The 13,166-nt window shown below is 39.3% G+C and overlaps 1 protein-coding gene across 1 annotated transcript in view; it reads left to right on the forward strand.

Moving 5' to 3' along the window:
- The first annotated feature begins 213 nt into the window (after positions 1–213).
- LOC136883170 (uncharacterized) overlaps positions 214–13,166 on the forward strand; it is a 74,068-nt gene continuing 61,115 nt past the window's right edge. Inside the window, exons 1-2 of the mRNA XM_068229623.1 lie at positions 214–355; positions 499–738. Coding sequence (XP_068085724.1) covers positions 720–738 — 19 coding nt within the window. The 5' untranslated portion in view covers positions 214–355; positions 499–719. The remainder of the gene's footprint in view (positions 356–498; positions 739–13,166) is intronic.

A 13,166-nucleotide genomic window follows, 5' to 3' on the forward strand; every position in this document is an offset into this window, starting at 1 on the left:
CAAATGAAGTTATGGAGGCAGTCTGTATATTCTGGGGAGGCATTTGCAAGGAATCGTTGCACATACACAGATTTTGGCTGTCTCTAAATTGCAGATACAGTTTGAAGGGATTATAGGCTCAAAATATACAGAAGTACGCAGCAAACACAGGACGAGGCGGTATGGCCTAGCTCAGTAATCTAACACAGCCTTCTTGAGGTTTTTGGCTGATAACAAGCAAGCGGCTAGGTCGCCGCGTGCCCAGAACCTCGAGCAATGCTCGAACTTGTTCGAACTCTGACGTCATCTGTTTGAGCAGCTCGAGCCGGGCTCAAGCACATCGCTACTTTTTGGTTCCTCCCGATTGCTTGTTCCTGTAAGTATGACTATCACATTTTGAAAATTTAGGTTGGTGAATCTGTTGAGGATGATTCTAACTTCAGTGGTTTCGTTGTTGAAATGGTTGAGGTGTAGTTTTCGTCGGCGAAGCTTTGTTTATTCTTTTTTTACTTTTTGCAGTCGAGACTAAGGGAAGGCAGGAGAAGGGACTAACTTCATGATTCGGCTGGTGCTGGTGTGAAGTGAACACGCGATTAACTGATCAGTGGTGAAGTGGAAGTGGATCTTGCCTGTAGATAAGTTGTGGCTGTTTTTTGTGTGTGTGTTTTTGTATTTAATTAACATATAGAGGGGAACTTAAATTGGTGGAAAATGTCATTCGACAATTTAGGAGCAAACCTATGAAGACCTCTCAAAAAGGTAAAGTTTCGAAGTGTCGAATTATTAATGGATGATACAAATACGGATACCCAATTTTGTATTAAGAATGCTATAGTTCAAATCAAATATTAAACTAAAGAAGTTCAATTGAACACGTACCCTACACATCACTTAGGTCCGTGTAACATACAAATCAAATCAGATAATTCAAATCATAAGATAGGACATCATCTCATGGTGGGTCCGGTAAGATTACACAAGCCGACCATTGCCAGTTCGAGCTTCAGAAATTTTGTAACCTAAAGGGCGAATTCTGCAATGTCCAAACCCTGTAAGAATATTTATAGCTGAAGATGTTCAAAATATGAACGAAACATGTCCTATGATTTAATATTTAAGCAATAAAATAAGGATGAGATCCTAATTTGGTATTAATCCAGCCCGGGAGGCACTACATTTGTAATGTTATAAGTGAGTGGAAATTAATGCAATCTTACTTGGAGAGCGTCCGAGAGGAGAGATGTGTTCATTGCGATGTCCAGGAACCCGCCAACCCACCCCAAAAACTACATTTACTTTTATAACCTAATGAAGATTATTACACGCCATATTCATTTCTCAAGTAGCTTCTTGTATTCCTATTGGGCAATGTAAACTGGCACGTGATCTCCTTCCCGAGAAAGAACTTCATCATAATGTGTTACCAACCGCAGCACAATAAAAGCACAAGTAAATGTCTCTGATGTGTCGTCGTCCCAGTCCATGAAACTAGAGGGCTAGGGTCGCGTTCAGGAAAGTAGGGGCCTAACGCCGCTTCGCGGCTTCTAACCGTCCAGACGAATGGTCTTGTCCACGGCAAGAATCCTAACTATCCAGACCAATGGTTTTCTCCACGGCAAGAATCCTAACTGTCCAGACCAATCGTCTTTCCTCACGAAACTAGGGGCCTAACGCCACTTCGCGGCTTCTAACCATCCAGACCAATGGTCTTGTCCACGGCAAGAATCCTAACTATCCAGACCAATAGTCTTGTCCACGGCAAGAATCCTAACTATCCAGACCAATGGTTTTCTCCACGGCAAGAATCCTAACTGTCCAGACCAATCGTCTTTCCTCACGAAACTAGGGGCCTAACGCCGCTTCGCGGCTTCTAACCATCCAGACCAATGGTCTTGTCCACGGCAAGAATCCTAACTATCCAGACCAATAGTCTTGTCCACGGCAAGAATCCTAACTATCCAGACCAATAGTCTTGTCCACGGCAAGAATCCTAACTATCCAGACCAATGGTCTTGTCCACGGCAAGAATCAAACTAATAATCACCGCCACCACCACCACTACTACCAGCTATCGAAGCAAGCATAGTTCCTAAGTACAGAGGTTGGCAGCGCTGAGCACTGCTAGAGAACATCCTTTCCGAGTAGGCCGCGAGCGAGGAAACAAACGACAGTCGCTACGCGTGAGTGCCTCCCGGGCTGGACTAATGATCCTAAGTTTATAATTGCTTTTAATGTATTGAGTCATGGTCAGCGCTAAGGATGTTTCTGCTAACAGATACACTAACATTAGTAACTGTAGAGAAGAGGAGGTCCAATGTTGCCAGATTTCAGGTGAGTTTTAAGCAGAACTGATGTAGATGAAGACCGTTTATGAAATTCGACGGAATGAATGAGTCCGTAGGTTTGGTTACTGTTCCGTTGGTTGTAGATTGCCAGGATATGAGTGAATTGAAATCACCGACTTGCACAATATCGTTGGATTTATTCAGAGCCAAAACTGTTGAATTAAAGCAATCTTCTAACGCAGTGATATATCCGGAGGGTGGGCGGTAGAAGCAGCCAACTAACAAGTTTTTACTTCTGGAGATCGTCATTTCGACCCAGGTTATCTCACATTCGGTTTCTAGATCGGGTCTGTGACGAGCTTTAAGTTTATTACTAACTGGAATAATTACACCACCGCCATGCTTACCGGTACCTCTGTTTATACGGAACACTGAAAAGTTAGACGAGAATGGAAGTTCGCTGTGTAAGATAATATCAGGTAATCAAGTTTTGGTGAAATATAAGATATGAAACTTGCTAAATTCAGGTTCACTGAGTACACAGTCAGTTAATTTGTTTTTCAGACTCTGGGTATTCTGATAACAAACATTAAGCGGTCCTGGATTTAAATGAACATTGCGAGAAAGAAGAAGTAAGAAAATGAACACAGCATGTGAGGAAGCATGGCAACCTTTTGTCCTTTCACTAGAAGAGACAGGGGCATGGCAAAGCACAGGGAGATCAGAGACAGACAAAGCAGAGAAAATATAATGCCGTTCAGTGAGGCACTATTGTAGTATTGAATCACATGACACTTCACTTGCTGCAGGGATGCTTGTAGATATGAAAGCACAGTATGACACACTTCTGTACACAAGAAGGACTAAGAAAAGAAAGTAATATGTTGAGGTACAAAAACATGACTGTTACCAGTCATCTTGGTATGAATGCAAGTCTGAATCCAAATCTTGCTATACAAACTATGTCTCCAAATGTGAAAAAAGTAAGACTTCCAATCCACAGAAATTCTGGCAATATCTAAGTTCTGAAAGGTCATGTAATAATATTCCTTCAACAGTGCATCTTGATGAAGTTACAGCAGATACTGGAGGAAACATTATTCATCTTTTTACTAAACACTTTAAATCTGTTCATTCTTCTTATCAGAAGAGTAATAGTCTGTCGTATGCTTATTCTTTCTCTGTCAATCTGTCAGTTATAAACATTAGTAAGCATGACCTGATGGTGTTTCATCTTGCCTGATGAAGCTCATTTATTTTATGTGAAGAATACCAGAAAATTGGAAAAATGCTGAAGTGATACTTCTCTTCAAGAAAGGTCATAAGGAAAATTTAGAGAACTATCGTCCTGTTAGTTTGTTATCACACCTTTACAAGCTCCTGACTAAAATTCTAACCAACTGCCTCACAAGAGAACTGGATTTTTATCAACTTGCCGAGCAAGGAGGATTTCGTAAAGGTTTCTCAACTGTTGAACACATCCAGACTCTTTGTCGTCTTCTTTAAAAAAACCGCTGAGTACAACATCAAGATTCATCTGGCCTTCATTGTTTATGAAAAAGCTTTTGACTCTGTGGAGATTTGGGTAATCATGAAGGCACTTCAAAATGCCATGATAAACTCGAGGTATATAAAGTTCATGGAAAACATTTATGATCAAGCAACAATGGTTATCAGAGTGGACGAAAACCTCATCACCAATAAAATCCCAGTTGGCAGAGGAGTTCGACAAGGTGACACAATCTCTCCAAAGCTGTTTACCCTTGACTTGGAAGATGTATTCAAAACCCTTCATTGGGATAATAAAGGAATAAAAATTAATGGGTTATATTTGAACCAGCTGCGTTTTGCCGATGACATTGTGCTCATAAGTGAAAATCTAGATGTGCTAGAAAGCATGATCCAAGAATTAAAAACTGCCTCTGTTAAGATTGGTTTGGAAATTAACCACTTGACGTACTTTGACGGATCTCTCCGTCCGCGCGTAGTGTTTATTTCCGGACCCGCTCCAAGCCGGTTTCCTTTGTGAAAGGATTTGATATTAGTAAGGTAACCTCTTGATAGATGGAATCACTGTTTAATTCCATTGATGTATTCAATAAACACGTCTGTGCAGTTATTCCGCGGAAAGAATAACCAGTATCTTAAAAGGCCGGTCTCCACTGATTAACAATTAACAACAACATGTTAAATGTTAAAAGAGTTAAAATGTTAACTGGTGACACTATCAACATGTTAAATGTTGAATACTGTTTCATTTAACATTGTGTCCACACTTAATAAACATGTTAAACTTAACTTTCTTTGTTTATATGTAGGTAGTTCATCATATCAGTTTGCGGTATTAAATTTAGGTGGTGTCTAGTATTTTCAAACAAGGACAATGGACTCAGATGAAAAAGATTTGGCCTTTGTTATTGCCACTGTTGCTTCTTGTTATGATTTACAAATGCAGTTTTATTAGACACATTTCCTCCCCTCATCCTGCTCATTGCTTCAAAAGCAAAACACTATGAAGTATAAACTTCGTCCGTTCCCGCCCCCCCGACTTCAGACTTTTTCTGAATTTTTGCAATACTCGACTGTACTGGGAGCGGAGGTACGCTAGGTTTTTTTGATGCACTCGCAGGAATAATTATAATATAGAGTTCCTGGAAACTGTCGTCTTTCTTCGCTTTATGTCTGTATTCCTTTGATGAGACATCCCACAAACAAGGCCTTTCTATTATATCATTAATTAAGTCCAAAGGAATCTTGCTCACCTCCATTTCTGACTATAAATTTTAGTATAGTGCAGACAGAACGACACGCGTACCGGTATTGTTACTATATTTGTAGCTTATAACAAAGAGAATGACTGTTGCGGAGTGTTGTAACTATATCCTAGTTAACGAGAAGCACGTCGTTTGCATCGGTTGGCTATCTGTAGACATGGAAACGGCAAGGAAGTTGCCGAAGCTGTGCTAACATCTCACGAACAACGAATTGACTTGACATGTTTTCCACTTGGAGCGGAAAACACGCCAACATGTTAAAAGTGTTAACCTCAACATTCTGAGTTAACATGCAAAGTCAACTGGAAGACACAAACACAATATACATGTCAACTGTAACATGTTAAATTTAACATGTTGGTGTTAAATGTTAATCAGTGGAGACCGGCCTTTAGCAATCTCATCGTAAGCGAAATCATGGCTGCCTCCATGTTGAGTGACGAAGCGATTATATGGGAATTTTTAGAAGAGAATGACATTGATATAGATATAAGCGACGAATAATTTGGTGGATGTGGAAAGTAGTGAAAGTAGTTTGTGTGATAGAAACTTTAGCGCTGGTAGGGGTGAACAAAGTGCTGTTTTGTCGTCAAATATGTCACTGAATTTTAGGCCTACAACTGATGCCGCACCAGTGGCTTCTAATCATGTTTTACGCGATAGGGAATGGAGCTGGGAGCATGTAACTAATACTCCAGAGTATCATTCAAGCATCGCAACTGGTGAAATAGTGTTTTCCAGAGGCAGCTAGGACAATGCCCGAACGAACTACAATTGTGAACGAATTTCTAACAGCAGACTTTCTGGAACATCTAACCAATGAGGTAAATGCTTATGCAGGTAAATGTCTTGTATCGGCTGCGGAGGATATAAATAGGGTAATGTCATCTGGAAAGGAACACTGGTTTCCTGTATCTGTGGATGAAATAAAGGCCAGATTACCTTGAAGTGGTAATGTATGATGGAAAAAAGACGTTCAGACCCAATCTTGTTGTTGATTACAACTGCGGAAAGGGTGGTGTTGATTCCCATGACCAGGGACACGCATCATTCCCCTTGATGAGGAAGTATGTAAAAGGATACAAAAAATATACTTCTACATGCTAGACATGACACTTCTGAATTCCAACATCATTCATCCTGTCCTCAACCCTGAAAAGAATCAAGTAGGCTTTACCACCTTCCGTATCAATTTGGCCGAACAGCTGTTGGCAAGTGTGACCTTGCCTGACTATCCAAAATAAGGCACCCAAGCCCTGGGGATACACCACTGAGACTTCAAGATAGGCACTGGGGTCACTTTCTGACCAAAATACCCCCAACAACGAAGAAGGTTATCCCGTCACGGAGATCCAAAGTCTGTGTAACAAGGGGTCTGAGGAAGGAATCTTCATTTGAATGTCACCGGTGTAAGGTGACAATGCAGGAATATGACTGTTTTATGATATACCATATTCATAAAGACTTCACAAAGTACATCTGACAGTAGTTGGGATATTTCCTCTCATTACGTTGCTGTAAAGCATGCTTTTTCAGTGTCGGTGATAATATGATGTAAAGTAATGAAAATAAATGGTACACCAAGGCATAAATAAGTTCAGTTAAATGGTATGTGAATGGGTTAACATTAATAAAACAAAATTTTTAACAAATATTTGGGTTGCACCAAAATTTCTGAAAACAGATATTGGCCAAATAGAGAGGGTAAAAAAATTCAAATATCTAGGGGAAATAATCCAAGAAAATGGTTTAGAAAAATCTGCAGTAGAGGAGAGGGTACATAAAATGGAGAGAGCTTATGGTGTCACCAAAGATATCTACAATAAAAGATGCCTATCCAAAAATGCAAAAATAAGGCATTACAACACAGTAGTGAAGCCAGAATGCCTATATGCAAGCGAATGTCTGGCATTAAACTATAATTTAGATAAACTAGAAATACTAGAAAGGTGAATCATGAGGAAAATATTAGGCCCACAAAACACAGCAGAAGGTTGGAAATTACAAAGTAATGCTGAAATATATCAAAAAATAGAAAATATATCAGATGTAATGAGGAAAAGGAGACTTATGTTTTTTGGACACTTATATCGAATGTAAGATAGTAGATTAACCAGTAAGATTTTCAGATATTTGTGGGGTAAGAAATCAACGACAATCTGGGTCAATGAAGTAAGAAAGGATTTAGAAAAAAACAATATAACAACAGAAGAAATAAATAATGGAGAAGGCTTTCGGGAAAAAGTATTGAAAATAGAAGGATTCCAAGGTAGGAAAGTAAAAAAGACTGGTTCAAAGTGGTCTGAAGACAGAAAGAAGAAACATAGTGAACAGATGAAAGCGTACTGGAAGAAAAGGAAAGAACAAAGAAGAAGGAATTGAAATTGGCACGTGGTCCTCTGGTGGCCCATTCGAAAGAAGAAGAAGAAAACAAAAATACTAAGCCCAGACAGTCAACCACTTAAAATGGGAAACCAATACACAGAAGCTGTCAATGAGTACATCTATCTTGGACATGAGATAAAACTTGGAAAAGACAACCAACTTGCAGAATAGGCATGAGTTGGATAGTATTCCGAAAACTAAGATTCATCCTGACCAACAAGGATGTTCCAATTAACCTGAAGACCAAGGTTTATAATATGTGCATGGTGCCAGTTATTACTTATGCTCTGGAAACGATGACCCTGACGAAGGAAAGTGCTCGCAAGCTTCAGCAAACATGAGCCATGGAGCGACAGATGCTAGGGATCAGCCTTAGGGATAAGATCCATTCAGAGGACATCAAGAGAAGAACAAATGTAACAGACATTCTAGAGAGAGTAGCAAGACTAAAATGGCAATGGGTGGGACACGTAGCTCGACAAGACAACAGGTGGACATCTAAGATTGTTGACTGGAGACCATGGGAACACAAGAGAGGCATTGGAAGACTCCAGAAGAGATGGCTCGAAGACTAAGCTGTTGGCTGGAACACACACATTCCAAGTGGCTCAAGACCGAAGACGATGGAAGCATATGGAAGAGGCCTATGTACAGCAGTGGATTGAAATAGGCTAGAAAAAGAAGAAGACTTTTATCTGCTCAACTTATCATGAAACCTAGGTGTTTTCCCAGAGGAATGAAAGAAAGAATTTGTTAGTCCAGTTTTCAAAAATAGTGGTAAATCTCACATAAAACAATATGGACCAGTTACAATTTCTTCTCATATTTCCAAAATTTTTGACTCAATAATTCTTGACAAGATAACTCCTCTCTTTAGAAACATCATTGATGAGCAACATGGATTCTTTTCAGGACAGTCAACCTTCTTTTATTCTATCAGTTCCTCTTGGATGCAATAGAGAACCACTCTCAGGTGGACTGCATTTATACAGACTTCTCAAAAGCTTTTGACATTGTTGACAATAATATCTTGCTGCAAAAATTAACAGGTTATGGAATTTTTTGCTAGTTGCCTTACGTTGCACCGACACAGATAGGTCTTATGGCGACGATGGAACAGGAAAGGGCTAGGAGTGGGAAGGAAGCGGCCATGGCCTTAATTAAGGTACAGCCCCAGCATTTGCCTGGTGTGAAAATGGGAAACCACGGAAAACTATTTTCAGGGCTGCCGACAGTTGGGTTCAAACCTACTATTTCTCGAAGGTTATGGAATTAATGGGGCTCTCCTCTCCTGGTTTGAATCATATCTAAAAAATTGCCTGCCGATTTTTAAAATAAGGAATAATTTTTCTGCGCCTATTATTGTTACCAGTTGAGTACCTCAAGGGTCTCACCTTGCACCCTTACTTTTTACTCTCTACATCAGGGTCATCCAGTCATTGTGTTCCGAGAACATGCCCACACTTTGGGAGCACTGGGCAGTCAGACTAGCGCTCCTTCTCCAACCACCACTACGTTGTGGCAACGAGGAGACCTGAGACAGACAGATGATGTTCGGACTGCGCTGCCTAGATACGTACGTACAGTCGTGCGGCCGACGGCTTTTGTGGGTTTGTTGATATATTTATAGGGCTGTTTTGCCATAACAAATATACTGCGTATACAAATCGAAAGGTACTCTGATGTATAGAATGTGCAGGAAATGAAATCAAGTGTTAAGTAAAGAATAATGTGATTTATTCAAAGCTGAAATTTGAACATATTTGAGAGGAAAATTCAACAAAATTTCACCAATATGAATAGATAGTACAGACCTTGAGTGACTTTCACTCAGTCATTTTTACGAGCTTTTAGTTTTGGAGCAAACAATCTTCTCCAAATTGGGTATAGTATTTCTGGACACAGCTATTCTTAAACAATCTTGCAAGTTTCTATCGCTCATTGTTGCATGATGTTTACTTTTTGTAAGCTTAAGAACTGAAAAGAAACGCTCACAAATGTACGTTGAGCCGAACATTGACAGAACTTTACATGCATGTTTATACAAAAGGGGGGGTATTCTTGCGGAAAGCCACTGTAAAATTATTCTAACGTCATGACATTAGAAAGCGGTCTTTAAGATGAACATTGCACTGCAGTTAAATCAACTCTAATTGAAATACCTGTGGAGCACTGTCTGCACTAAGAGAAAATGGTCAAACAAATACATCTAACACCGCTTGGAGTTCTGATAATTCTGAAAATCTCTTTTCAAACTCTTCTTGTAATTGGCGAATTACCTGCAAGTACTCATCAAAGTTCACATCTTCTTTCACTGTTTCAAGCAAAGGAAAATGTCTTCTGTTCCTTCCATGCAACTGGTTTTCCCACAAAATCAATTTCCTTTTGAACGCTTGAAGTTTTCCCACCAAATCGCAGATATTGTGCTTTTTGCCCTGAAGCGAAGTGTTCAAAGTATTCAGATGGGCAGTAAAGTCACTTAAAAATGGCAAGTCCACCACCCACTTAGGAGCACGCGAAAGAACTTCAGGTATCTATTGCGTTCTGCAAGCAAAAAACATGATGAAACACCTTTGCCATGCTCAGCCATCTTACTTGTGCATGGTACGAGATATCCGGATACTCCGCTTCGATGTCATCCAAGAACTCTTTGAATTGAGGGTGCGTGAGTCCATGGGAGTGAAGAAAATTTACCATTTGCACAACTGTTCCCATTACATCTGCTTGGTGACTTTTGCACAGATTGCCTCCTGTTGTATCAAACAATGGATCGCCGCCATTAGGGTACTACCACTCTCAGCCATTTTAAATTTTACACAGCTGAGGAACCCTGTGCATAGACCACGTAAAGCAGGAACTCTGTCCATCGTTACACTCGCCAACCGCTCCCATTTTAATCCCATTGCCTCAAAAACACCCTCAACAGCTTGGAAAATATTGAAACTGGTAGCAGTGTCTTTGAGAGCTACCAAGTCTAGGAAATCCTCGGTGACCCGAAGATTGTCATCCACTCCTCGAATGAAAATAACGAGCTGAGCTGTGTCCGCAATCTTGGTTGATTCGTTGAGGACGATAGAAAATGATTCAGTATTTGCTGCCTTTTCCATTAATTGCTGTTCCATATCAGCGACCATACAGTCTATTCTGCGAGCCACAGTTTGAGGAGAAAGAGGGATTTCATCAAATTTCTCAACTAGCGCCTTAGGACAAATGAAGGGTTTCCCAGCGTTGGCAATTTGCAGCGAACATTTGTAGCTTGCTCGTAAAATGGATTCACCAACCTCACTCCCCTCAATGTCCTGTCGGACAAAAGTACAGCAAATCACAATTTTAGTGTTTTTCAGACAATTCAATCATTTCTTTATTCCCGTTTGTATACAAGCATTTAAAAATTAAAACAATAATACTTAGAGAATACTGCTGCTTGAAATTTTCTTTCAATTCTTCCAACTTTGATTGGTGACTGGCGCCTGTCAAATCACCGTAATCATCCCTGTGGTTGGCTCTGTAGTGCCGTTCCAAATTTTTTTTTTAAACACATTAAATCTTGGTGGCACACTAAACATTTGGCATGCCCTTTGTAAGCTGTACAGAAAAATTAAATTTCCCATTCTGCTTTAAAGGCTGCTGCTTCACCACTCCTGTTTTAGTATGATGTTCAGTCATGACAGCTGCAAAACTGATTTAGTTACACGTTGTCAACAAAGCGCATTGGACTAGAGTAGCGACTGATGGATCAGCTGCTCGCTTCAGCGCGGCGGACCGCTCGCTAAGCAAGCCAAGCTCTTCCCACCACTACTGAAACTACCTTCCCCCAAAGCGCTCAGAGCACTGGCATAGAGAGCGGCCAGAGCACTGTTTGGGTGGCCCTGCTCTACATAAATGATATTAAAAATATACTTAAGAATTCTGAATTGCTTTTGTTTACTGACAATGTAAAATTTTTATGCAAATTAATTGTTCACTGATTGTTTAAAACTTCAAAAGGATTTACATCATCTGGAAAAGTACTGTATTCAAAATGGGTTGAAATTTACATGAAAAATGTAAAATAATGTCGTTTTTAAAAAAAACAAGAAGAAAATATCATTTCAGTACAAATTTAGTAATAACATTCTAACTCCTGTTTCACAAGTTAACGACCTTGGTGTTTTATTCAGTTATAACCTATCATTTAATGAACATAATGTAGACTGAGTTGCATTACTGGATATTCCAGAGAATTTTCAAACTTAGCTAGATATCAATTGCTGTTTGTATCTATGGTACGCCCTATACTAGAATACTGTACACCTGTATGGAACCTTTCTCATCAGACCTCTATCCATAGATCACAGTTAGTACAACATAAATTTCTTCGTTTATATTCTTTTAGAGCAGGATTCTCATACAGTGCTACAACGGTCTTTAAATCTGTGTAGTCTGTCACAATGCTGTGATTTTTGGACACACTTTTCATTTTTAAAGTGCTTCACTCCTTGGTGAATTGCTCACAATTCCTTGAAAAAATTAACCTACATGTACCAGACAGATGCACGAGGTTTAAGAATACATTGTCTATAAATTGGCATAGAATTAATTATGCATTCAATGGGCCAATTGAACGAATGTCAAGATTTCTAAACAAAGTGGATATTGATATATTTAACTGCTCATTGTCAGAATTTAGAAATCACTTACATAATCTTCAGAAGTGACTATTACTTTTCTGTGATTACTTGTAATATAACCTGTGTATACATCTTTTTCTTCTTATACTCCACTGATCTTTCTCTTTAGTTAATGTGTTTTGTTTTGTTTATTTTTCTCTGTTGTATGTAAAATGGTATTGCCGTTAATAAAGTATTATTATTCCTCGGATTAAAATCATCCCTTTGAATATACCATTTCAATTTCGTTATCTGCAGTTCCTTGTTTGTTTGAGTTATTCTATGTGCATCAATAAGGTACAAGGATAATCTTGTTAGAGTAAGCTAACTTGACTCGTGCTCTTAAATTGCTATTCAAGAATGAAAACAGTAAAAAGCAATGATTTATTGTTAACACAGCACCACACACAATTAACAACCCGATATAAACAAACCTACATAAAACATACATTCTACAAGGAGGTTATACAAACTTAAAAGGAGCAAAGAGAGAATGTAAAGATTGGTCACTAAGACTTTGGAGTCATTTTAATGTAGTTGGAGCCACCACATACTCTCTCCCCAGTGATAATGGACAGGTATTTAGCTGGAAAGTGAACAGTTCGTCCAGAACGGGTACACTTCTCTTCTATTGCAGGAGATGGAGGGTTGTTGTTTTCTATTTTGTGAAGATAATTTGTCATCTGGAAGGAAAGCAGGTTTCAGTCTGTCTATTAATACAGTCTGTTCACCGTTGGGTAATTGAATCACAAAATGTTTCTTTCTTCTAGTAACTACTTTGGAGGGTCCTTCGTAGATTGGTTGTAATGGTTTACAAACTGCGTCATGACGAACAAATACATGAGAACAAGTTAGAAGGTCAGAGAGAATGAATCTTTCTCACTGAGTGTTGTATTGGTTGAACTGGACGTAAGGACTTGATGTTCTCTTTGAGTTTCAAGACAAAGCAAGGTACATCTGTCATTGGTGGCATCTCCTCCACGAAGTCTGCTGGTAACCTCACTGGTTCTCCATAGATAAGTACACCAGGGTAGAACCTAAGTGAGGTATGATGTAGATGGAGCCACCAAAATCTCTTAAAATTATAGGACCGT

This window comes from Anabrus simplex, chromosome 11, assembly GCF_040414725.1.
Source record: "Anabrus simplex isolate iqAnaSimp1 chromosome 11, ASM4041472v1, whole genome shotgun sequence".
In the NCBI taxonomy this organism is placed as follows: Eukaryota; Metazoa; Arthropoda; class Insecta; order Orthoptera; family Tettigoniidae; genus Anabrus; species Anabrus simplex.